This window comes from Hyperolius riggenbachi, chromosome 2, assembly GCF_040937935.1.
Source record: "Hyperolius riggenbachi isolate aHypRig1 chromosome 2, aHypRig1.pri, whole genome shotgun sequence".
In the NCBI taxonomy this organism is placed as follows: Eukaryota; Metazoa; Chordata; class Amphibia; order Anura; family Hyperoliidae; genus Hyperolius; species Hyperolius riggenbachi.
In genome coordinates, this window is record NC_090647.1 from 118,163,310 (window position 1) to 118,190,912 (window position 27,603).

The window sequence follows — 27,603 nt, forward strand, 5'->3', positions numbered from 1 at the left end:
ACATAATGGCTTGAGAGGCAACTCGCATGCTAGATCAAGTTCAGAATGCAATTTACAACAGATCAAAGCAAGGTAGCCCTTTTTCATTACAATATATTTCTTGCCCATCTATTGACTCAATTGTTGTCTGAAAAAGGCAATTAAGGAGATGCAGGAACAAAACAATTGCTGCAGAGGTTATGGAAGTCAACATACACCAGCTGGCAAATGCCACCAGGTCTGCTGGAAAAAAAAAAGGAGAGAGGGTCAGAGAGAAAAGAAAAACAGTCCAATAAAGGCCCATTATAGAAGGCTGAATAAAGCAAGCACTGTGTAAAAAAATAGAGAAATAGTAATCAGTTACAAGTTGCTGGAAGTATTTCAGTTGTACAGATTATTTTATACCTGTCAGAAAGTGCTTTGCAATTAATAATTTTTCACTCATTGCTCAGCAAAAAGAGGCAGTGTATGGTGAGATTTCCAGTGGAGCAAGAATCGGTGAATGGGGCACATGTTGGTGGGACCCAGTGTCCCAAGAATCAGTTAACTGGGCACATATTGGTGGATCCCAGTGGACCCCAGTTTTGGGCCCTCAACATTCACATCCTACAAGTAAATTGTTTTTATGAAAAAGCTATTTGCATGTTCTCACCTGAGCCAGGATTACATCCATACCAGCAGTAGCGGTTTCTCTGCTCCTCTCCCTCTTGTGCAAACTGTGTCATCTCAGAGATTTTTTTTAGAATCAGAAAAATAATGTCAGATGCAGGAAAAGTAAGAGATCAAATTAAGGAAATTTAGTTAAGGTTGCTTTCACCAACAAGGCCCAAGCAACGGTTTTTGAAAGAAATACACATGGCAGCCCAGTCCCTATCTACACTTAAAGTGGGAAACTTCTATCAAAAAGGGTCACAAGACAATAAAAACTTGAAAGAAGCTATCACCCTATGATGTGTTGGGTGCCGTTGGGCTTTATGCAGGAGATAAGAACAGGTTCACAATGCTCTTGAAGAGCAAAGAGTTTTTTCCCCCCGCCCAGTAACAACAGGTAAATGAATGCATAAGTATACCCAATAAAGTCGCAGGGCATCCGGGTGCATAAGATGAAAGCAAGCCTGAAGCCCATCAAACACTGCCTGAAAACTTTTGCTTCTCTCTGCACAATTTTCAGTGTATTCTGAGAGTCAAACCTACTCCTGAGTATCTCCAATTAGTTCTATCAGGTCCTAGAGTGATCAATGCAATCAGTCATCCATCTGGAGGTGAGACACTGTTCAGTTTTTGATTTAACCAAGTGACAGAGTACTGATCATGTGACTCCGTTACACCAGAGTGCTGATCATGTGACTGAGGCCCGCCACACTGCTGATCATGTGACTCAGGCACGCCAGAGTAATGCAACCTTTAGAAGGTTCTCCTCAGTAATTTTACATGTGAAATCTTCATGTTGAAATCCAAAGTACTTTAAAAGTATAACTCACATTCAGGGCTGCCATCAGAAATTTTGGGGCCCCTCACACATCAGCAGGCCTGGGCCCCCCTCCCTCGGCCCACCCACTGGTTGCTGTACCCACCCACTAGTCACTCCACCCCTTGTCCGTGCGTGAAGTGCGCTGCGGCGACAAATGTGCATGGCTCCGACACCGAAGAAAGCGGCATGCACAGCGTGATGCGGCAAAAAGTGGGACTGACTATGGCATGTTGTGGGTGGAGCCAAATACTAGCAAAATACAGGTAGGCCGTGGTTAACAAGCCAAGTATAGGTGGTGCCCCAGTATAGGTTTCTAGGTATAGGTGGTTTCAGCTGCAGTATAGGTAGTCAGATATAGGTGGTGGACCAGTATAGGTAGTCTGTAGCCAGATATAGGTGGTGTCCCAGTATAGAAAGTCCGCTATAGCGGGCTCACTCATCTGCTCCCCACGTTCAAGTGCTGATGTCACTCTTCTCTCAGTGCTGGAACATAGTGAGCTTGTTAGTGAGCCACAGGCCCGCAGCCAGCACATGCGGCCCTTCCATCACTTTTGGGGGGGCCCAAGGCCCCCAGAAGCCGTGGGCCCCTCACTGCAATGTCAGTTGTCCCCCCCTGATGGCTTTCCTGCTCACATTGCACAACAAGTCCAAGGAAAGGCTTTTGGAGAAAAAAAAAACAGTCACTTTCAAACAAGACAGTGCAGTGTAGGTTAAAAGTATACATGGGCACAGAGACTGATGACATTTGTAAGTTTTATTAAGTATAATTTCAATAATCCTCAAATATCCAAGTACCTATTTTCTGTGACTGATCAAACAGTCTCACATTAGCACTGTAATAAAGGCTTTGCATTACTATAACGAAGGGACATACGGTAGTCTATTACGTCCAAATGATTCACCTCTCAAATTCATAAGGGGAGTAGTGGTAATGTATTCAAAAAATAATATTTGGTGTCACAGGATCAAGAAAGCACTGACGACAATGCAACTATGATTTTTGCTCCACAGGGAGGAGACAGGAAAACAGAGAGCGAGAGAGCGAGAGAGAGAGACACAGAGACACACACACATTATGAGAGCGAACCAGAGAAAGAAAAAAAGGAGACAAAATGTGTTCTAAAATACATGTAGTCTCCGGTTAACGAACAAGATAGAGATTATAGGTTCATTCTTAACCCGCATCTCTCCATAAAGTGGACACACAGTTCCATTTCTGTCCCCTGTACCTTCTCAATTCCCTCCCTCCCTCCCCCGTGCCTCAAACATTCCCCTCTGTGCCACCTCTGTCCTTCCACTGTCACATCTGCACCCGTTTTCTCGGTGTCCCCCTCTGTGCCACCTGTTCCCCCACCGTGTCACCTCCCCACCCCACGTGCCCTCAGTATACCTTAGCAAAATGTCATTTTACCAGTAAAATAAAAAAAATATCCAAAAACTACAAGGTCTTTTTGAAAAATTGTTTTCTTTTAAACTTGTTCCCACAAAATCAAATGTAACATTTTTGGGCCGTTCATAGGTCAGGTGTCTGTAAGTCAAGGTTCTCCTGTACCCAACTTTCTTGAAAAGAATTGTGAAACAAAACAGAAAACGTAATAAATCTGATGAGAAAGAGGGGAAAAAAAAAACATTGATATTATAGAAGCTGATGCAGAAGGCTATAGCAATTAGATGGTCAGTCATGATCCAACTGGAAGACCAGCCTTGTTTCACCAGACTACTATACATATGCGCATGCAAAAAGGTTCACGCTATCCTCTGCACCACTTTGAACTAGGCAGGCACTCCGGACCAAAGGGCCTTGATGTGTCAGCAGGGGGAACTGGTGAGTTCAAAGTCCACAGACACCATACTCTTTACCTGGTTATTAAAGAGAAACTCTGACCAAGAATTGAACTTTATCCCAATCAGTAGCGGATAACCCTTTTACATGAGAAATCTATTCATTTTCACAAACAGACCATCAGGGGGCGCTGTATGACTGATATTGTGGTGAAACCCCTCCCATAAGAAACTGAGGACCCTGGTACTCCTGGCAGTTTCCTGTGAACCTGGTTGCATTGTGGGAAATAGCTGTTTACAGCTGTTTCTAACTGCCAAAGAAGCATGCAGCAGCTACATCACCTGCCAACAGTAAAAATGTCACCATGTAATAAATGTCAGAATGTAAATCAGGGATTTAAAAGATTTTACAATGGGCAAACACTGACTAAATCATTTATACATAATTATTGTAAAAATGAAGCAGTTTTTTATATTACATTATTTTCACTGGCGTTCCTCTTTAAAGCTGATGCATCAATAAAGTTAATTAATATATTGTTTTTAAATTACTGTATCTTTATTGTAGCTAAAAGATCCAGTGAAGCATCTTCTAGAATCAGCAGGGCTCAGGGGCTGCAATTTGGCATAAAAATAGTTCGGGGAACCCCTCCCTACCGTGAAAATTTGGAGAGTGTAGGTATGGAAGCGGAGATATTGAGGGCCCGTTTCCACTAGCGCGAATTCGCATGCAGACAACGCATGCGGATTCGCATAGGCAATACAAGTGGATGGGACTGTTTCCACTTGTCAGTTTTCATTTGCGTTTTTATGTGCAGGATTTTTCTGCACGGTAGACCCTGCAGAATTCGCCTGCGTGTGGAATGCAGGCGAATCGCAGGCAATGTATTTAATAGGGAAATCGCATGCGTTTTTTGCATGCGCTTTTTGCCGCGATTTCGCGTGCGATTTCACATTGAAAGTAATGTAAATTGACACAGGCAGTGACATGGTTAAAATCGCATATACCCTGCCTATGCGAAATCGCATGCGAAATCGCGGCAAAAAACGCATGCGGAATCGCATCCGCATGCGATTTTGTCAGCGGTGATATGCGGCGATTCCGCACCGCACTAGTGGAAACGGGCCCTTAGTGTTTTACCACCGGCAGCATAATTAACTTCCCACTGAGCATGTGTGAAAAGAAGATTCCGGGCAGCTCGATCAAACTTTACACCGGCCTGTGTGGTGGAATGCAGAACCACAGGGACGCCCGTGGGAAGTGACGCAACTACCTGGGAAGCTACCAGCCCAGAAGCCGCCTCTAACGGCGGAGAGAGCCGGAGATACTGCTGGATGCCAGCCGAGAGTGTGAGAGCCGCCAGAGGGGTACTCTGCTCAGAAACGGAAGCCGTGAGTTATTCTCACATCAGTGCGCCCAAGCTGTGTAACACTTGCAATGTCACCATTATACTTACTTGGAGCATAAGTTGCCGTTAAGCAGGCGATATATCTGCAGTGACATTTTCCACCTTTTAAGCATACGCAGGGCACTGAAAAAACAGGAGTATTATGGAATGTGGAAGGATCTTTTTTGATGCATTTTTAGAGATTTGCATACCATTGAACACTTTTTATATAGAGTTTTAGGATTAGTCCATTTAAAGGGGGAATCAGGTGGCTCTTGATGTGTGTGATGAATAAATGAGAGAGAGAAGTATAGAACTACTAGCGATTTACAAATCTTATTGATATTGCAGATTTATATTCCTCTCCCTCTTTCTTTCTCTATTATCTTTATAGCACATTTTAAATTTTTAATTTTTGTGATAAATAAAAAGTATTTACAACTTTGACCAATTTAAGTCCAGTGCTACTCTCTTATATTATAAGGAAACACGAGCGCACCGGTGTCCAAAAATAAAACATGTCTCCTTCGTTGGACCTCCTGAAGCTAACCAACGCATGCCAGCGCTTCCACAACTGTGAATTAGGTTATAAAATACTGACCTTTCATTCTTCTCATCCATTGTATATCTGCCAAATGTCTATATTCCAACGGTTTCTTAGCTTACTCTCAGAGAAGCGGATATGATACAAATACCACAGTTGAGCTCTTTGACTGAAACCTACAGAAACCATTGAGGAAATGTGCACCACGGAGATAAGACAGCGACATTTAGATTGCAATGCATACAGAAAGACGCTAGGAAATAAACTCATTTTATGTCTGTAGAGCGAATAGCTGCAAGATGGGAATCTTTGTGTGTCATCGTATTGGCCTCAGCAGGAGAAACAATATTTATTTGGATTAAACTATTAAAGGACACTGTTGCGAGAAATTATTGTATAATTTAAAATTGAAAAGTAATGCAATTTACTGTAAAGGAAAAAAAAAATCTTATACGAAGGGAGAAAATAAAGGTCACGTAACTTTTATATGGGCGGTGGGCTCAAAGCAAACGTTATCTATTGCTATCTGAGGAGGGAAAGGGGAGCACAAAGTAAAGGCTACCTAGTCCTGCTATCTTCTACTGCTAGGAGGGTAAGAGGTCCGGGAAGAGGGGTGACGTGTACATGCAATTAAGGCGCCAGGAAACTTGGGCACAGGGTAAAGCTGAAAGACTGCTTACGCTGCTCCTGCAAAAGTCCCGGCAGCGTTAATTACTATTCCTCCTCCAGGCCGCAGTGGGCTCTGGGGTATGATGTAATCACATAATTAGACTATTTTATCGTAATGTGGGCTCCGTCTCTTGATGGTGCCCAAATTACTGCCTGGGCGCCGCTAAAGCCATAATTGCTATTATGGCCTATAGTGGCACCTAGTGTGCTCAAATTTCCAGTGCCATTTTGCCTGACTCAGGGGTGACACCATGAGTTTCATCACCAAGTGATGCCAACCTTAGTGGTGCCACTGTCACCAGCTACTGCTACTACTGCACGATTTTGGAATTCTGTCTTGATATTAGATGACACAAGGAAATGTCGCATAACTACATGGTTATGCAGTTACATTGGTTAAAATAAGGCAATAAATCTCCTACATCCTTATAAACTCAAGTTGATTCAGAGGAAATAAAAATTCAACAGCCAGTTGGGCCAGTTTGCTTTAACAATAAAAAAAACGCTAAGGACCCTTTTACACTTAATGCGTTAGTATGCGTTTTTTTCCATAGTAGTGTATTGTGAAAAAGATTTCAGTTAAAATGCGTTAAAGGACTTCCGAGGCCAAAATGAAGAAAATTACACTATACCTTTTTATTAGCAGATCGATTCCACCTCTAAGATTGCCGCCGTCTTGATCCGCGGCTGCGCAGTACGCTTTGCCGCGAGTGCGACTGCGCAGCCTTAAGCCCGCCTCCCACCGCGTAGTGGGTCCCAGCATGCTCCCCAAGTGTACGTCGGGCGTGCTCACATCACTGCGCAGTCGCACTCGCGGCAAAGCGTACTGCGCAGCCGCGGATCAAGGTGGCGGCCATCTTAGAGGTGAAATCGATGCGACCCGTTCGGTGGGGTCGGGCCATGCCCTGGGGGAACGGAAAGGCCTGCATTGACGGCGGAACGGAGCGGGGGACGTGCAGGACGTCCTCCGTGGATTGTGCTAATAAAAAAAAGGTATAGTGTAATTTTCTTCATTTTGGCCTCGGAAGTCCTTTAAGTGGGAACTGTGCCATAGGAAAACATGGGCATTACTTTGAAAATCAGTTTTCTTTCAGTTATAACATAACAACTGATTAAGAGTAAACGGGACTTTACTGCTAAACACTGGAAGGGACCTATGCCTCCCCCATCGTGGCTGTTGTATAAAATTTGGTGGAAATATCACATGGAATAGATTACTCATATGCTCAAGTCAACTATTCACATTTTTGATCGGGTATGGGCAACTTGGAAAATAAGATTTCCGTTAGGGCAGTCAAATTAGATTTAGATTTGTACTACCTATGTACAGAGTGTGGTTATGATCTGTACATTATGTTTGCTATTGCTCTTAAATTGAAAATTGTGATACTTTATTGGTATTCCCAAATTATTGGGGGAAAAAAATAAAAAACCCTACTGGATACGTAAAGAGCCCTGATGGAAGTATATTCCACACTTTCTCAGCCCTCCCAGTGAAGAATGCTTTTCACAGCTGCAAATTAAACCTTTTTCCCTTCCAGCTTCAAGAGTTAAACAAGTTATTTGAGGTGACCATAAAGAGAACAAATTTTCCACTAAAAGCTCTGTGTGGGCCACATATATTTATACAAGGTGGTCATATCCTCACTTAACCTTTTCTTCAAGGGGAGATAATTCTAGTTCAGCTAGCTGTTCCTCATAACTGAGGTTTCCCATGTCTCACATTAGCTAAGTGGTCCTTCTCTCAGCATATCCTTTTTGTGAATAGGTGCCTAAAAGTGAACTTCATATTTAAACTGCAACTTAAGGCATCGCCCCCATCTCTGCTTTGCTGATTGTGTCTTCAGCAACGCACAGTGCACACAATCCATAAGGACAAAAGAAGTTCATAGACTGCACTGTCTGATGTTTCCATCCATGTGTTGTGATAAAGAGCAAAATTGAATTGCATGGTTGCAGCAGGCATGTTTTGCACAACACAGTGTGATTCCGTTGATTAAAAGTGAATAGGATCACAACCGGTTCAAGTCCCATAGCAACACAGTGCTGTGGTTGGCGACGGCCACTTGTAGTGTACTCAGCGCAGAAGTAGGGAAGGGAGCGCACCAATATTTTGTACAATAGCAAACTATATTGCTGTCCATTGTATCTGTGCCTCTTAATATTGTACTAAACTTGAGAATTCTACTCTCTTTAAACAAGACACAGAATATTTATATCGCTCTTTCTCCTGGCAGACTCAAAGTACCAAAGCTGCAGCCACTAGGGCACGCTCAGGAGGCAGTAGCAGTGTTAGGGAGTCTTGCCCAAGGACTCTTTACTGAATAGGTGCAGGCTTACTGAACAGGAAGAGCAGATATTCGAGCCCTGGTTTCCTGTGTCAGAATCAGAGCCACTATCCAGCCACTAGAAATCTTTAATGGGGGAAAGGGGTGTTGGATTAACCTTTTGGAGACCGGCTGCCTACCCCCCCCCCCCCCCCCTTAATGACCAGGCCATTTTTCATGGGGGAGGGGGACTTTGGGAGGGGGGGGTCAGGCAGCCAGAAGATCCCCAGTGTGGCAAGCTGGGCATGGTTTCCCTCTCGGAGCCAGGTGTCACCCCCTTCGCCCCCCCCCCCCCCCTTGAGTCAGCTGCCTTTACTTACCTTCTAGACTCCAGCGATGAGCAGCTGCGGACACCTCCGCTCTCGCCGGAATCACCACTCATACTGCCGCTCAGTTCCGGGTCACGGCTTGATGACGTCATCCGTTCAGCTGGCTGCACAGGCAGACAGCTCTTTGACCATTCCTTAAAGAGAATCTGTACTCTAGTATTCTTACAATAAAAAGCATACCATTCTATTCATTATTTTCTCCTGTGCCCCTCTGTGCTGTTTCTGCCACTCTCTGCTGCAATCCTGGCTTGTAATTAACAGTTTTAGGCAGTGTTTACAAACAAACTAACCAGCTTCTAATAGGCTCAGCTAAGCATAGTGTATAAGTCATTCAGAGTATGCAGGGGGCCTGCAGAGGGTGTGTATCGCTTCTACCAATCACAAGCAGCCCTGCACATTCCACACAATCAAGCTTTAGCCCGACAAACAGGACAGAGGAAAGATACATTGATTTATTACAGAGACAGTGCAGTTAGGAAAGACTGCAGTAAGCCAGAGCAGATTAGAACAGGCATAGGAACGTATAGGATAGAAGAACTAAGGCTGAAAAAATTGTTACAGAGTCTCTTTAAGTCTGAGGGATGCAGGTCTCTGGATAATAGACCTGTCTTTGCTTTGCAAGCTTCAGACCTACTCTGCTGCTGAGGAATTTGCATATTCTGATTATGCAAATTGCCTAGTCGCCTCCCTTGAAGGCTTGCAGCATAAAATACCATGTGATCCCACAATCAATTTGCTGGTCATCATGGTTTGTTACTGCTAAAACACTCCTGGAGTGTCAGCCTTGCTATAGTTTGCTAAAGATATCTTAGAGTATTCCTGGGGACTGCATTAGGCATCCCTCTAGTACAGTCAGGTTGTATTATTTGTATTGCCTGTTCTGTCTTCTGTTGTCTTTGCGATTGCACTGTCGCCAGCGGTTGGCGAAAAGAGCAGTGGATCCTTCCTGTCCTATCCCTGAACCCGGATCACACTCGCTCTGGCAGAAGAGCGGTGGATCTTATCTGACCTATTCCTGTTTTCCGTTCGTCTGTCCGTCTGGAGCAAACGCTTGCGGTTGTCTGCGGTAAGGCAGCCGTTTAGCAAGCTTTCCTGTTATTTGTCCATTTGTGTTCATTCGTTAGTCAGGGTGGCGTGCTTGTCTCTGTTGCGCTTAACGTGCGGAGACCGCGCCGTAAACGCGTTCGCTGTTGCGAATGAGTGCGGTGTTCGCGTTTAGCTAGCATTTGTTATTTTCCTTATCTTCTCATTGTTGTTTGCTGTGCCTTTGCTACACTCGTGCTCTGTCCTGCTCAGTCTTGTGTCACATCTGGCAATCGCCTCTCTCGCGATTGCGTTCCTACTTTGTTTCTACGGTTGTGTGTTAATCGTTGCTGGATGGCGACTAGATTGGTGGACACACATACACCCTGTCTCTGTGCTCTCTCTCTCTCTTTAAGGGCTATCTTGCCCTGCATTGCTTCCCCTCGTACAATTCCTCCTGGCATCTGTGGCTGTGCAGAGGATCTGTTCCTCTGCACTCCACAGCTCCATCTGCCGGCAGGAATTCCTCTCTACAGGTGCATAGCACCCTTGCTGGGTTCTCTCAGATTATACGCTTGTGGAGGATTTCCGCAGTGTCAGCGCGCATCCTGTGCGCTGAACACGTAAATAATTACACAATCGTTACATATATACACACATACACAATCCTATAAATATAAACAGTTTTATCTCTGACTTTACAATTTCTTACTAGTAATTACATTGGTTCAACCCATTCTTATGCTCTAGAGCAGTGTTTCTCAACATTTTATTGGCATGTACCCCTTTTAACCACTTGCCGACCGCACGCTTATACCGTGCGTCGGCAAAGTAGCAGCTGCAGGACCAGCGACGCTAATTAATCAGGAAGCAGCCGCTCGCGCGAGCGGCTGCTTCCTGTCAATTCACGGCGGGGGGCTCCGTGAATAGCCTGCGGGCCGCCGATGGCGGCTCGCAGGCTAAATGTAAACACAAAGCGGAAATAATCCGCTTTGTTTACATTAGTACGGCGCTGCTGCGCAGCAGCGCCGTAAGGCAGATCGGCGATCCCCGGCCAATCAGCGGCCGGGGACCGCCTCCATGTGACAGGGGACGTCCTGTCACTGGCTGCACAGGACGGATAGCGTCCTGTGCAGCCTCGATCGCCAGGGGGGCAGCAGGTAGGAGAGGGAGGGGGGAATTTCGCCGCGGAGGGGGGCTTTGAGGTGCCCCCCCCGCAACACCCAGCAGGCAGAAGAGATCAGACCCCCCCAGCACATCATCCCCATAGGGGGGAAAAGGGGGGGGGGGGCAATCTGATCTCTCTGCCTGCTACCTGATCTGTGCTGGGGGCTGCAGAGCCCACCCAGCACAGATCAGTAAAAACAGCGCTGGTCCTTAAGGGGGGGTAAAGGGTGGGTCATCAAGTGGTTAAAACCCTGTACCCACCAAGTACCCCCTAGCATAGTAAACATCATCCCAAGTACCCCTGGACAAACACATATTTAAGTGTAGTACACGATAATTGGTGCTAAACAATTTCCAAGCATTTACTATTGCTTTTAATTAGCTAAATACTAATTTGGTGTTTAGTAAGTACTGCATGCTGTGGTGTTTTTGAATCTGAATAAAAAATCGGATCGTATAAAGAAACCAGAATCGCATGAGGTATGCAAGAGGCCGAAAGCAGAAGGTAATTGCAGGTTTTCACTTCTGACACATATCCAAAAAGTAAAGCTATAGTACATCACTTCAGTAGAACAGGCAACATCAGGCATTCCTTTTTGTCCTCCCAAGCTATCCATAGCTGGTGGTTTACAGCACCTATAGTATTCACATTCGAGTTCCATTCAAATTAGCATACAGCAATTTCATTTCCGTTTATTACAAAGCATGGAATTCTGTAGGGTTTATGAGGCTGGTGTTGTGGGTTACCAGTCTAAGCCACAGAGAGCCATAAATGAGATCGCTACTGAAACCACCGCAAAGCACAGAAGGAGGAGATACAGTACTGCCTTCACAGAGGGTAATTGCAGGTCATGATTTGGAGCACATGTTCTGATGACTGTAATAAAGAGATTATTTATGACATCTCACAGAGACTGCCAACTCTTTGGTCCTCTCACTGAGCTCAGCCATTGAAGTGGCAGCACACAGCCACTGTAACATCACACATTCCTAACAAGCGACTGGGGCCGGATCTTACAGCTATTATGCAATGGGCTGTGTTCAAAACATGATAACATTGCCAATCAGACTCCTGCTAAGCTATGCAGCTCACGACAAAGAACAGGGGCACGAAAAGAGAAAAATACATAAGACTCTGGCGCCAATATATACTCTAAATTAATTTCCGACATAGAACAACCTTGCAATTGCCCGTTACAAACCGAATGAGTCATAAACACGTGACTGAAATAAGGGACATACGTGGGTGGCCATCTTATTAGCCCACTGGCAAAGAAACGGCAGCTCAGTGTGGTGAGCTCACCAGGTCTACAACCGCAAGACAGTCTTAGCTTTGTGTATCAGAGTTTAAAACATTTAAAGTGGACTTGAACTCTTGCACAGGAAGGAAAAACAGAGACATGCACCCTGTATGTATTTTGAGCTTTTAGCCAGTCTAATTCCCCCTCATCTATGACTTATCACAACTGTAATTTGATCCCTCAGCTGTGTCAGCTGACTGCCATGGCAGAGAAGGTAATTGGTAAACACAGGATGTTAGCAATATGTCTGCTTCCATGAAAGCAGGAAGTAGACACACTGCAGATTTATTGCAGGATTTCTATCAGCTGTAACAAAATAAATGTTTTCCTTTAAAAGGTTATTATGCTGTTGCTTATCTTTCAGAGCAGAGCGGAAGTTCGAGATCAAGTCCCTTTTAATGCACATAAGCGGTGCTTGGAAAACTAAGCCATTATTGTCACTTTTTTTTTTTTTTTAACCCAAAGCAAGGTTTATTGAGAACAACAAAAGGCAAATATTACAACACTGCCTGGTGCAAGGCAGAACACAAATACAATATTGCACAGAAGGTATACATACAATAGTGTGAAATGACATGAAGATATGAATACATACATTACAGAACTGTAGTATATGGGCATTTAGAGATTTCGTATTGGAAAAAGAAGGAAAGAAGATATTACCAAATAGCAAACAATACTATGATAACGAGATTGGTATATAACAGCATATATTAGGGAGTGAGAGGAACGGAATGGAATGGAAATGCGTCGTGGAGTGATAAGAAAGGTAATTATCTCTCTATCCATTTGTCCCATATTAAATGGAATTTGCTTATGGCTTTCCTGTGAAGATAGACAAGCTTCTTGTATGGGAGAGTGCGATCTACTCTAGAGATTCAGCTTTGAAGTGTGGGAGATTCAGCTGAGAGCCATTTCTGGGCTATTTCATGTCTAGCCTGGAATAAAGTTTGAGATATAAATAGTTTAGTGTTTTGGGGCATAGAATCATCTGCTATTAGGCCTAAAATGGACAAAGCATGGTCCATCTTCACAGGGCATCCCATTTTATCGTGTAGGAATTGTATTAGTTGCTTCCAGAATTTTGTAATGGAACAATGTGGGAGAGGGGGATGAACATTTAGGGCAAACGGGAGATGCGCTAGAGTCGAATTTAGCTAGTTTTAGGGGGGTAAGGTAGGCTTGGTGTATGATATATACAGCATTGTGAGTGTCTGATTTGTGCTGGATAAGGATAGAGTATAATTCACCCACCATGTGTTTATATTGACCATTTTTTAGTTTGTCTAGAATAGGGGATGTGTGTATATTTACCGGATTAGGACCAAATTGGGCTTTAAGGGCATGGGATAACTGGATGCATCTAAAATAGAATATGGGAGAAAGAACAAATCTTGAAGATAGGGTCTCAAATGAGAAAAGCGTGCCTTTCGACAAGATCTGTCCCAAAAAAGTTATGCCCTTAGATATCCAGAGGTGCGTATCAGGGAGGTCCATGAACTCAGGGAGATTGGGATTGTTCCAAATGGGGGTATAGAATTCGGTTTTGGTATTGGAGAAGAATCGGGGGGTCCACTGCCATACCTTGGTTGCTTGGTCAAGAAGAGAATGCACCCTGGGGCCACAAGGTAAATTACCCCGTAAAAGGTCCAGAGCAAGGGAAGCGCATCTGAGGTCTATCTCATAGCCATATAGTTTTCGGTTATAGACCGTATCTGAAGAGAACCATGTTGCTATTTGATGCAGTTGTGCAGCTATATAATATTTTTGGAACAAAGGTAAGGCTACACCACCCTCTCCATTGGGGTTTTGCATCAATGTATAACGTAGCTTAGCACGTCCATTATTCCATTCTAGGCTGAGTATTAAGGACCGTAGGCGTTTAAAGAAGTGCTGAGTAAGGTATATTGGAGAGTGGTGTATAACATATAAAATTTTAGAGAGGAGAATCATTTTAACAAGATTCACTCTACCTGCTACTGAAAGGGGAAACTTAGTCCAGGATCTGCTCTTATCCCTGACCAGCTGAAGGAGGGGGTATACCTCATTTTGTATATATTGTTTAGGATCAAGGTGAATAGTGACACCCAGATATTTAAATGATGTTACAATTTGTAGTGGCGAAGAGGGTGGAGGGGATTCAGGACTAGGCTGATCTATTAATAGCGAGGAGAACAGCGAGGAGAACGCCAGCGCATAGCTGGCGCAAGCTAAAGTTCCTCCTAGCTTAATAAATGTTAGCATTTGTCTTGGATGCAGGGCATGCATTTTTCAGTCTGGCAGAGGCGGTGTATGCCTGTGCGATTAACCATTCAATTGCAGCATGTGTTTAGGGATGCGTGGCCTTTCCCCCCACCTTTTCTTAACCTTGTAACTATGTAACTATTAGGTTAGCTGCTCCCAGCCCTTCCTCCTGAGTTTCCTGTTTGCATAATAAGTAGTAGCAGATTTGCATATGATTTGCATCTGAATTGAATGCGAAGTGTGCAGAAAATCTATTTAGGTGCTACACATTGAGCTGGTGGTCATTTCAGATGCAGCCTTAGCGGTATGCGCTGGCGTTCTCCTCGCTGTTCAACAAAATATAAGTTACACATTTTCTTTTTGCTTAGCCGCTCCCAAGGTTTTAAATTTAGGTTAGGTCACTTGCCCAGAGATTTGCCTCACCGTGGCGCAAGTGTTTAGTATAATATACTTTGCATGCAAACCATATTGGAAGCTAAGTTCCTCCTAGTTTAATAAATGTTAGCATTTGTCTTGGATGCAGGGCATGCATTTTTCAGTCTGGCAGAGGCAGTGTATGCCTGTGCGATTAACCATTCAATTGCAGCATGTGTTTAGGGATGCGCAGCCTTTCCCCCCATCTTTTCTTGATCTATTAGTAGGACTACTGATTTTCCTTTATTTAACTGAAGACCTGAGTAATACACAGATTCCTGGATTACATCAAGTGCAAGGGTAAGAGAGAGGCCAGTGTCAGCCAAATACAAGATGGTGTCACCGCATACATGGATATTTTCTCATGTGTATGCTCAGTACAAAGGCCATGTATATTTGGGTGAGCTCTGATTCGGCATGCAAGAGGTTCAGCTGCTAAAGCATATAATGGGGGGAGGAGGGACACCCCTGCCTAGTGCCTCTTTCAAGGGGAAAAGATTCAGAGACCCAGGAGTTAGTGCAGATGCGGGCAGAAGGGTCTGTATGAAGAATTTGTACCCATTTCATAAACCTGTCACCACATCCAAACCTGGCAAGAACCGCCTGTAGGTATGGCCATTCCACGGTATCGAAGGCTTTAGCCATATCCAGCGAGGCTACCGCTCTCTCAGCCATTGCTAAGGACGTTGCTTACAGATAACTACGATGGTGACCAACCAAATGAACAAAGTTCAGCGGGGCATTGCAGGCGACATGAATCTCCATGGTCGCCAAAGGGGGAAAGCTAAGTCACTTGTGTGGTGTGGAGCGAGAGTTACTCACTGTTCTGGTGGCTTGGGAGGCGACTGGTGAGCACGAGGGCTTCGCGGCCTAGCTTCAAGACAGTTAAATACCTCCTGTGGGGTTGCAAAGAATTGGACACAATCTCCTTCCTCCATGCGCAGCCGAGCAGGGTACATCGTGGAGTATGGTATGCTTAGATCCCAGAGGCACTTTTTAGCTGCTGTGAATTGTGCGCGCTGCTTCTGGATTTCCAGGGAGAAATCAGGATAGAAAAAGATTCTGGAATTTTGATAGGCGATTTCCCCTTGGTTCCTTGCGGCACGAAGAATGGTTTCTCTGTCTCGGTAGTTCAGCACTTTAAAGATGAAATTGCGCGGTGGGGCGCCAGGCGGAGGTAGCATAGATGCGATACGGTGTGCCCGTTCTATGATAAAAACGGAGCAGAAGGTATCTCTGCCAAAAATGTCAGTGAGAAGGGTCTCTGCAAACATCTCTGGGTTGGCGCCTTCCGCTTTCTCTGGCAATCCTACTATTCTGATATTGGATCTGCGGTTTCTATTTTCAAGATCATCTTGCCTGGAGTGTAAGATCTCGAGTTCCCCCTGTTTCTTGCATTGCTGGTTGCAGAGGCCTAGTTGAATCCTCTAGTGTACTTATGCGGTCCTCCGCTAGTGTAACACGTGCTCTCAGGTTCTGCATGTCTTGCCTCACCAATGAGACATCCGTGCGGACCTCCTCCAGCTTAACGGTAATGGCGGCTAGACTAGCTTGGCATGCTGTGACCCCCTCCAAGAGTTGTTCAAGCGGGTTTGGATCAGGTACTGGCTGGGAGGATTCATCTTCCGAGATGTTGTCTGGAGTGCCTGAGACACTAGAAGTGTCGGCGACATCTTGGCTGACATGTTTGAATTGGCGAAGTTTCGCTGCTGCCTTCGAAGCCCTGAGAGTCATGACCGGGGAAAAAGGCTGAGGGTTGCAGGGATTCTTAGCTGTGTCTTCGGTAGTGTTTGAAGTAGCCAAGGTGCCGGTAATTATCTTTAAAATGGGTTTAAGCACGGAGCCTCTCCAAAGCACGTCTCTACCTCATGAGCTTCCGGTCACGCCCCCCAGCCATTATTGTCACTTAAATAATTTATATTAACATAAGCATTCCATGAATTCTTTATAAACACCTTCAGTGTCCTGTAAAATCATCGGTCTCATTTAGGACAAAAAGAAAAAAAAGATGTACTCAACCCCCAACTCTGTACTTATCTAATAAAGCAATGCAATATCAAGCTTTAGGCTTGGTTCACATTGGACCAGATTCAAACCTCTACACATTTCAAGCATCAATATTTTCATAGCTCTGCATGGGCATTCGGCTTGTTCAGGTCTTCATGCAAGTTCTTCTTTAGCTGATGTCAATTGTCACTTGGAAAATATCTGGTCAGGAGGCCAAACGCTGGCCACTCCGAGCATAACAGAATGTCTGTGTTACAGGCTGTAATCTTCTTAAAACAGATTGAGACTGTGTCTTACACCTTGTATTCTAAACAGTGGGGATGATGCTAACAAAGCAGCTACAACATCCGTGCTCACAGAGCCAGAGGCGAAGTCCTTATACTCCCATGCTTCTGGTCTAGGGATAAAAATGATTGTATATACAATTTCAGGGGCCTAAATTTCACATGCAACAGCTAACCACTGAGCACTCTGATTACTAATCTATTAGGCGTTTCAGTGTGAAGTACGGTATGTCTCCAGGCAAAAACCCAAAGCGTCTCAGTCACAAGACATGGACATCTCACAAAACCTCTACATCTCCTGGCTCTCAGAGCTGGAACATAGGTGCTACATTGCTTGATTACAACACGTGAGCAGACAGGTGAGCCTGCAACCCTTACCACAGGCTCAGGGGGTGCCTATTTTACATGGGGGAGAATGGCTGGAGGTCCGTTGGTTGTCATGAAATCAACCAAGTCCTTTCAAGCTAGATCTTTCCAGCATGCCTTTACAGTCCAGAGAATGCAAGTACAATCCATGTAACTTTCACAAAGAAGCTCTATGATCTATACATCAGCCTCTTATTTAAGGTGGTCTGCGAAAAAAACGGCAAACTCCCAGCAGCCTCAAGAGATCACTGCAGCATAATGTTCCCAGGAAAAAGTTGAGCTAAAAACTTATTAAACCTCTGTGACAATCCAACCTCGCAATCCAGTCTAAAAGACGTTAAAAGACCGGTTGCTGGATCGTCAGAAGGTAGTAATGTGCCAGAGCGTGCCAATCCCGTCTAATCTGCTCTCGTTACCAATCGGGGGAAGAGTCACCTCCGATGGTTGCAACTTGCAAGAACTGTGAACAGACAGACGCTAAAGATTGGTCGCAACGCTGTCGACAATATGTAATGTGACAATCACTCACCAATCCCGTATACTAGGCCACTGTTGCCATTCAGGTCTCATGCACTAGAGACTTCTGGAGGCAAATTCACTGTGGGCGCAGTAAATGGTTAAGACTGGTTGGAGGTGCCCATACATGTACAATCCCAATTGTATGTACAATCAGTAAACTAAAAATAGCGATTTCGCGCTGGAAATCGGGTAATTTCACTGCCACCATTGCCCATGAAATGGAGCAGACAGTCTTTAACTAGCTACTCCTAAAAGGAAGAAACTGTTATTTACTACCTAGCTAGCAAATTAAAGATTTATAAGAAAATAACACAATGTGGTAATATGATTCTCCAGAGAGCAGATTCTTTGTAGCAACAATCAGATGACCAGAACAGTCACAATACTGAACAATAAAATCATTAGTTTTAGTCTAAAACTACATACACACAGTATACTTTAACTAACACACAGGTAAATATAACTGTCCGGCAGAACAGATTGGTTTGATAGAAAAAGGGTGGAGATGAATAAAAACATAATGTCTAGTTCAAATACCACCCAAAGTCCATGCGGCAATCGCAAGTCTTTGGAGAAAGTCTAAGATGGCCTATTGGGAAATAATCCAAGTGATTTTGCCAGTTTCCAGCTAACTGTCAGGATATTATTCGACAAAGATTTTAGATGAAGGACCCTCGCTTGGACTTGTGTTTTTGATCCTCACTGTAGTTGGGAGGGGTTATGACACGTACAAGTCCAGCCTTGTAAAATTTGAATAGGGGCAGTTCTCCTGGGACAGAGAGATTGTGGCCCAATTCGTGTTTTGTCCGATCTCTCTGTGCCAATCGGTCACACCAAGAAAAAGAATGCATATTCACACTCAGCATAATTTTATAAATCATTTGATACTAAACATGATGACCATGGATGGCTCATAACACGGTTTTTGACTTCCACCGTTTGTAGCACTGGTTCTAGAAGATCCAGATAGTTGAAAATCTCTCAGGACCAGTGTCACGTGAAGTCCAACACACTCTGCGAATTTGAAGGACCCGATAGCCTTGTAACACCGGAAATATTACAAAACTGTGCCTATTATTAAATATAGTTTTTAAGGTTGGTTGAATTTTTGGGAGTTCCCAGCTGGAGTGATAAGGATCACTCCTGTCTCTTTCAAGTCAGGCCAGAAGGCAGCTACATGTCGGACACCTGCTGGGTCGGTTCCTAACAGTCTAGAGAAGGATGCTTTTTATGAGCTTCTGTCCACCTAATCTCTGATGGATGGCCTATAAACTTTCCAGGGTGTCCCATGTGGTCAGGAGAGCAGCTCTTCAAACATGGGTGAGAGAGACTCTGTAATTAAAAAAAAAAAAAAAAAAAAACATTGCTAGCAGAGCCAGGGAGTAGGAAAAAAACTGTTGATTTAACAAAAAAAAGTAATTTTGGTTATTTGCAATAAAATTTGCATTTGTGACTTAAATGGCGCACACGCGGTTTTCTCAGGAACCACGTGAGCGTCACACCCTCTAAGGCACTTTTCATTGATTTATTTATTTTTTAAAAAAGGGTTTGTTCATGGAACTTATAATAGTGCAACTTTTTCTTCAGAAACCTGACTTCAGACCACACAAGCTAATCTTCACTGCCCACACCTATCACTGGCCTATTTCATTATACGTAAATGTAGTGAATGGCTTTATGCACTGAGCCATAGCCCGTATCAACCAGATTACCACCAACACTACCCGAATGAGTTTAGATGATTTTGTGACTGCCATGAATTCCTGTGCTTTGCGCGATTGTTACAGGAAACCTGTAGAGAGAGAAATACAGAGGCTGCTGCCTTATTCCCTCTCAAAGATTTCATGCCATGCTGATCTCTTGGCATCATTAGTGAGTGAACAACACATTTGCAACAGGCATGCAGCCAGTGAAGTCAGACTTCAGTCACTTCCCCATCGTTCTACTCATCCTGGGTCAGTGACTCACAAAGTAATAAGATCAAAAGGTCAGCCTGACAGTCAGACAAGCAGTATTTTCGAAAAGGGAACAAAGAACAGCAACTTCCATACTTAACTGATTACCTTTACTTCAGACCATGGTCAGCCAGGGGACCACCCATGGTATACCTGATGGGTCCGGGGTATTAACAAAAACTAGCCAGTACAGCCCATACAGAGATCGTGCTGGGTTTATCTTAGCTTCCCACTGTGCCCCAGTCCCAGCTGTTTCTTACTTGTTCACTGAGTGATAGTCATGTGATTGACTTATCACTTGATACACAGGGTGATGAGGGAATTTCAGAAGAGGCATAGTGGCAGGAGCAGGCAAGCGGTTAGTTGTGAAGCTTAAAGCAAGCTCTGCTATTTTCTGTAAGAAGGGGTAAATCTGCCATAATAGAGAGCACTAGAGGTGGCATTATAATGGGGGAACTATAATGGAGGTAGCATCATCACAGATAAGAATGAATCAACACAAGCACTTCCCAAGCTCATATAATGTCACCATTGCAGCCAAGGAACTCTATTCCACCGATAGAACAGATGTTTAAGGGCTCGTTTCCACTATCGCGAATCTGCATGCGTCCAACGCATGCAGATCCGCACATGTAATACAAGTGGATGGGCCTGTTTCCACTGTAGCGTTGTTGAGGTGCGTTTTTTTCAGCGTGAAAAAAACGCACAAAAGAGCCAACGATTTCGCCTGCGTCGGGAATCCATGCGAATCGCCGCTAATGTATTTAATAGTAAAAACGCATGCGTTTGTTACATGCGTTTTTACCCGCGATTTCGCGTGCGATTTCGCACCTTTTTCAATTTTATTTAGCCCTGGCAGTGTCATGGTTAATTTCGCATGGCACCCTGCCATGCGAAATCGCAGGCGAAATCGCGGGTAAAAACGCATGTGGAAACGCATCCGCATGCGTTTTTACAAGCATCGGAATGCGGCCGAAATCGCGTCGCAACAGTGGGAACGAGCCCTCAATATTCCTTAGCGCAGACAGTGCTCTTTGCAGTAAACTTTAGACAGTCATCAAATGGTTAAACTTGCAGACACCCAGTGCTATAACACAGATAATGGTACCACAACCAAATATGACTTAACCCTCCTGGCGGTTAATTTTTTTTGCCAAAATGGCAAAAATCCTTTTTTTTTAATGTTTCATGTAAAGCTACCAGAGTGGTAGCTACATGAAACACCACTAGAGGGCGCATGTGTCCCTCTAGTGCGATCGTCGCCGGCATCAATAGCAAACAGGGGAACGCGTATATAACGCGCTCCCCTGTTTGGCTTCTCCTGTTGCCATGGCGACGATCGGAATGACGTCATGGACGTCAGCCGACGTCCTGACGTCAGACACCTCCGATCCAGCCCATAGCGCTGCCCGGAACTCATTGGTCCGGGCAGCGCAGGGCTCTGGCGGGGGGGGCCCTCTTGCGCCGCTGCGTACGGGCGATCGCCGCAGAGCGGCGGTGATCAAGCTGTACGCGCGGCTAGCAAAGTGCTAGCTGCGCGTACAGCATTTTAAATGGAGGAAATCGCTCCACCAGGGGCTGAGATATCTTCCTGCGCGGCATAGCCCGAGCTCAGCTCGGGCTTACCGCCAGGAAGGTTAAGACACAATTTATTGGTACAAACTCCATAAGCAAGTTAAAACAAAAACTCACCTCGTGGTTCCTGTATAACAGACAAAATACCATCTCCTTCAAGGAGTTATGAGCCAAAATCTACAAAATGAGCTTTACTCACCTGGGGCTTTCTCCAGCCTCTTGCAGCCAACTGTCCCACGCTGACCGCTTCGCTCTGTGCTGCCGTCCCGGTCTCCGAGCACGGTGCGGAGGTCGACCCAAAGGTCATCCTCACTGCGCCTGTGCTAGCCACCGCTGTCAATCAAGCCCACGTTGTACGCAGCTTACTGTACAGCCGCAGAACTACTGCGCCTGTGTAGTAAGCCATGTACAACGTGGGCTCGATTGACAGTGGCGGTTAGCGCAGGAGCAGTGAGGACGACCTCTGGGTCATCCTCCGCACTGTGCTCGAAGACCGGGACGGCAGCACATAGCGGAGCGGTCAGCGTAGGACAGTCGGCTACAAGGGGCTGGAGAAAGCCCCAGGTGAGTAAAGCTCATTTTGTAGATTTTGGCCGATAACTCCTTTAATGCACTATTCAGTGCCAATAAAGTAGTAGTAGTGGCTATGGAAAAGTATGGGACAGGCAGCAGAGGTCAGTGGTTATGGAAAGGTATGGGACAGGCGAGGTCAGTGGTTATGGAAAGGTATGGGACAGGCAGCAGAGGTCAGTGGTTATGGAAAGGTATGGGACAGGCAGCAGAGGTCAGTGGTTATGGAAAGGTATGGGACAGGCAGCAGAGGTCAGTGGTTATGGAAAGGTATGGGACAGGCAGCAGAGGTCAGTGGTTATGGAAAGGTATGGGACAGGCAGCAGAGGTCAGTGGTTATGGAAAGGTATGGGGACAGGCAGCAGAGGTCAGTGGTTATGGAAAGGTATGGGAGAGGCAGCAGAGGTCAGTGGTTATGGAAAGGTATGGGACAGGCAGCAGAGGTCAGTGGTTATGGAAAAGGTATGGGACAGGCAGCGGAGGTCAGTGGTTATGGAAAGGTATGGGACAGGCAGCAGAGGTCAGTGGTTGTGGAAAGGTATGGGAGAGGCAGCAGAGGTCAGTGGTTATGGAAAGGTATGGGACAGGCAGCAGAGGTCATTTCCCACCGGTCATAACGGATTGCAATAGATTTTGGGTAATTATCAAGGCAAAATCTATCGCAAAATTAATCAGAAACAATTTGGAAGGCTACACACGATGCAATTTCTTAACAGATCACCGGTGGATCTGATGGAAAATCGTACCATGTAGATGAGGCTTAACCATTTGATGATTGTCTAATCATTAAATGGTTGAACCTGCAGACACCCAGTGCTCCAACAGGGGTGTTAACAGGTTTGTTTCAGGTGTGTGATTCAGACTACCGATGCCAGAATGATCAGCAGGACTGCCAGGTAACTGGTTTTAATTGACAATAAATAAATACAGTTATGTCGGCCCCCATATCCCTCTCACTTCACGTGTGCTTTTAGACACACAGTGTATGCAGGAAGAGGGGGGGAAAAAAAAAACCATCAAACATATAATAGCAAGGTTGATTTACTGATTTACAAGGGATGTCAAAGTGTCGACTTAACACCCCTATCACAAAAAGCCAAAGTTATTTTTAAAAAAATATGGAACTACGCAATAAATTGGAATTCAAGCAGACTTGTAAATCACAAGTATTGATAACTTGTATATAAATAGATTTTATTTCTTTTTTCCTTCCCATTTTGAGCTGCAAAGGTGAACATACACCTTAAACCAGTCTAGGAAGACTATTATACTTTGTTCACCGCTGCAAACACAAAGATACCTACCGTATATAACATACAAAGGAATCAGCTGGTTTGGCTGGCTATTCTTGTTACATCTCTGTGACAAAAATTGGACATAGCAGGCAAACACAGCCAGACCCAATTTAATGTACAATCTGGAATAGAAAGTCTAAAGTGCATCCCACTGTATGCAGCCCGGGATACCTCACACATCTCTCCTGTGTTACTAAATTAAATTGTAAACTCAACACAACATGAGCCAGAGGAAAACCACCAGAATAATAAACTGAAGTGTCCATTATTTTGGTCTTCATGCAAGTGCTCCATTTACCTCATTCTTGTGCCTACTGTGAACTTGGACAAGTGTGAACATAAAATAACTCTAGTTAGTGCCAAGCAGAAAATGTAAGAAGAAACTGCATAGTTAGACAGAAAATGGAGAGGATAAGTTGTGATGCAGCAGGATGGGAAAGACGTCAGTACTGATTTGTAAAGGCAGAATAGGATGGGATAAGAGGTAGTGGAGGTATGTAACAGCAAGCAGAGGTAGTAGTAGTGGCTATGGAAAAGTATGGGACAGGCAGCAGAGGTCAGTGGTTATGGAAAGGTATGGGAGAGGCAGCAGAGGTCAGTGGTTATGGAAAGGTATGGGACAGGCAGCAGAGGTCAGTGGTTATGGAAAGGTATGGGACAGGCAGCGGAGGTCAGTGGCTATGGAAAAGTATGGGACAGGCAGCAGAGGTCAGTGGTTATGGAAAAGTATGGGACAGGCAGCAGAGGTCAGTGGTTATGGAAAGGTATGGGAGAGGCAGCAGAGGTCAGTGGTTATGGAAAGGTATGGGACAGGCAGCAGAGGTCAGTGGTTATAGAAAGGTATGGGACAGGCAGCGGAGGTCAGTGCTTATGGAAAGGTATGGGACAGGCAGCAGAGGTCAGGGGTTATGGAAAGGTATGGGACAGGCAGCAGAGGTCAGTGGTTATAGAAAGGTATGGGACAGGCAGCGGAGGTCAGTGGTTATGGAAAGGTATGGGACAGGCAGCTGAGGTCAGGGGTTATGGAAAGGTATGGGACAGGCAGCGGAGGTCAGGGGTTATGGAAAGGTATGGGACAGGCAGCAGAGGTCAGTGGTTATGGAAAGGTATGGGACAGGCAGCAGAGGTCAGTGGTTATGGAAAGGTATGGGACAGGCAGCGGAGGTCAGTGGTTATGGAAAGGTATGGGACAGGCAGCTGAGGTCAGGGGTTATGGAAAGGTATGGGACAGGCAGCGGAGGTCAGGGGTTATGGAAAGGTATGGGACAGGCAGCAGAGGTCAGTGGTTATGGAAAGGTATGGGACAAGCAGCAGAGGTCAGTGGTTATGGAAAGGTATGGGACAGGCAGCGGAGGTCAGGGGTTACGGAAAGGTATGGGACAGGCTGCAGAGGTCAGTGGTTATGGAAAGGTATGGGACACTGTAAACCACGACTTGGTTAATAAAGCTGGGTACTCAGATGGTGTTGGTGGATGTTGAGCTCAGTGCTGCTGAAGGAGTATAAATAGTCCAGGAACTTAACTGTACAAAAACTACAGCTAGAGGAACAATTTGCTTCAAAGTAATAGGGACAGTATTTATTTAATTTATTTATATACCACCTACAGATTACGCAGTGCTGTACAGTACAGAGTATATTGTTTTGTCACCAACTGTCCCTCAGAGGGGCTCAAAATGTAATCCCTACCATAGTCATACATCTATATCGTGTAGTGCATGTGTCATAGTCTAGGGCCAATTTAGGGGGAAACCAGTTAACTTATCTGTATGTTTTAGGGATGTGGTAGAAAACCAGAGTACCTGGAGGAAACCACACAGACACTGGGAGAACCGGGAACCCATCTCTGCAAGGCAAGAGCGCTAAGCACCACGGCACCATGCTGCCCAGAAGATGATATTCAAGAGCTCAAAGTAGGTTTTTATTGTCTCTCTTGGAACCCCTATTAAATGTATCTGAGGGTTTTGCCGTCTTCCTCACAACAATCACATCCATACTTAAACGAAAAAAAGAGACAAGTGGACAAAGCTCCCAAATCTCAAAATCATTTAAAGAGGAACTTAACTGTAAGTAGCTCAAAGAAGAAAGTTTTTACAGTATTCTTAATTTACTTAAAGGGGTTCTGTGGGGGGTGTTGAAAATAAAAACAGACACTTACCTGGGGCTTCTATCAGCCCCCTGTAGCAGTAATGTCCCACGCCTTCTTCCTCCGATCCGCTGTTCTCCGCCCCCGGGAATGAGAGGGGAAAAAAAGCAGTCTACCATATTTATTTCCTTTTAAGCAATGCACATTACCTGGCTGTCCTGTTGATCCTTTGCCTCTAATACTTTTACCCATAGACCTTGAACAACCATGCTGATGAGGTCCTCTGACTTAAAGTGAACCCCAGGTGAAAAGAAACTGTAGAGATAAACAATTGTATTTATCCTCCTACCCCTAAAAATGACTTTTTTAGATATCCCAGATTTTTTTTTATAAACCCCTTGATATACAACTCCCGTTAATATAAAAATTCCAGAAAGAAAATAATTTAAAAAAAAATCTTTAGAACAAATGATGGTATAAGCAACTATAACTACCATTATTATCTACCATTGAAAGTAAAGTATAGCTGTACCTGCTGGCCGCCCTCTCCGTTGACAATGGGTGTAGGGAGAAGAGTGAGGTCGGTGGTGAGCAGTGTCGTGCTGTCCAGAGGTGGAGGGTGATGATCAGCCATTATGGATAAAATATACATCTACCAGAGTGGCTTCAATCCCTAAACACAATTACAACAAATCAGGTTTTATACCATTAAAATGTGCAAATGTTTTCATACACTTTTCACTTGAAGACATATAGCAAGACAACACACACAAAAACAACAAACACTACTTAAATTTGTATCCACTTGAATTGGCAGAAATGATTTCCATTTATCAAACAAACAAAAAACATGCAACTTTCGGTAAAGATTATCATCATACCCGTTATTAGAAGCTGATGTAAAAAAAAAAAAAAAAAAAAAAAAAATCCTGAGTAAGGAGGAGGAGCGCACTAGGTGGTGTCCGGGTCAATGGGAACTTGGTGCATCTCTATTTGAATCAACCTCTTGGTGGCTAGTGCAGGTTTCCTGCTGCTAACACTGCTGAGCTTGTAGTGCTGCCTGTCACTGCAACGTGCATACCCCAAACACTGAGAGTAGGCGGGCGGGCAGGCAGGCAGGCTGCGGTGGAGACAGTCTTGGAGTTGCTGTACACAGGGTGTAAAACTGAGTCACAAGCAAGGTCTACACACTGCAGGTGCTGTGTGACAAAGTTATAGTGCAACATTTGGGTTGGTGTAGTTTGTGCAAGGAATGTATATAGTTAAACTTGTTTTACACCCCGTGTATAGCAACTCCGAGACTCTGTCTCCACTACTGCCTGCCCGCGTAGCTCTCAAAGTGTGTGGGGTATGCACATGGCAATGACAAGCAGCGCTACCAGCCCAGTAGTCTGAACAACAGGAGCCTGGAGGAGGACACCATGCCAGAGAGACCTGTCCCTGGTTAGTGTGACACAAGCCTACCAGCTAGTATACCTATATGGTGGTTACTAGGCCTGAAAGATAAATTGAATTTAAACCGAAATCGCGATCACCAAGATCACAATTTTGGAATAGTCAAAGCAGCAATTATCGTGATCATGTCATTTCCACGTGGGGGAAGTTTGAAGAAGTGGCTTTAAACTTCCCCAAAGTCCCGGCGCGTGCGGGCGCAGTGTTGGACAAACCTTTACGCACAAGTCCAACTCTGTCCGTCCTCTATCTCCGTCTGGCGGCTCTTGTGCTTGGCAAAACTCTGGGTTCCTGTAAGTCACATGACATGCAGGAAGTATTCCGTGCATTAGAGCCTGCAGGAGGTGAAGTAGATAGACGGGTATTGCTGGACTCATGTTTGAAACTATGTCCAGAACTGATGCAGCTTGGGGGACAGAGGAGGCACAGAGAGACAGAGTGGGCACAGAGAGACACAGGAGAGACAGAGAGAAACACAGCGGGCACAGAGACACAGAGGGCTCAAGAGAAAGACACAGAGGGCTCAAGAGAAAGACCCAGAGGAGGCATAAAGAGGGAAAGGGGGCACAAATATAGACAGGGGGACAGAGAGGGAATAAACAGGCAAAGAGGAGGAACAGAGCTTCAATTTTTTCATAAAATCGTTCAGGCCTAGTGGTTACCAACAATTTCTGTAGGTGAGAATATTCCTCAGCCGGCTGGCCTGTTTAACCAATTGATGCCATGAGTACAGTCATGCGTCTATAGATCCCATTATTTTATGAAGCTTAGTTTAGGTTGCCTTCTGGTAGTGATTTAAGGCTTGATTCACACATAAAATGAACATTTCCGGTGCAGTCCAGTACTGTCCTGTCCATT

General features: G+C 44.8%; 1 protein-coding gene across 3 annotated transcripts in view; it reads right to left on the reverse strand.

Annotated features, from left to right (window-relative positions):
• FNDC3A (fibronectin type III domain containing 3A) overlaps positions 1-27,603 on the reverse strand; it is a 292,007-nt gene that overhangs the window by 185,275 nt on the left and 79,129 nt on the right. For all 3 annotated transcript variants that reach the window (XM_068267261.1, XM_068267260.1, XM_068267262.1), the window contains exon 2: positions 25,826-25,966. In XM_068267261.1, coding sequence (XP_068123362.1) covers positions 25,826-25,945 — 120 coding nt within the window. In that variant the 5' untranslated portion in view covers positions 25,946-25,966. The remainder of the gene's footprint in view (positions 1-25,825; positions 25,967-27,603) is intronic.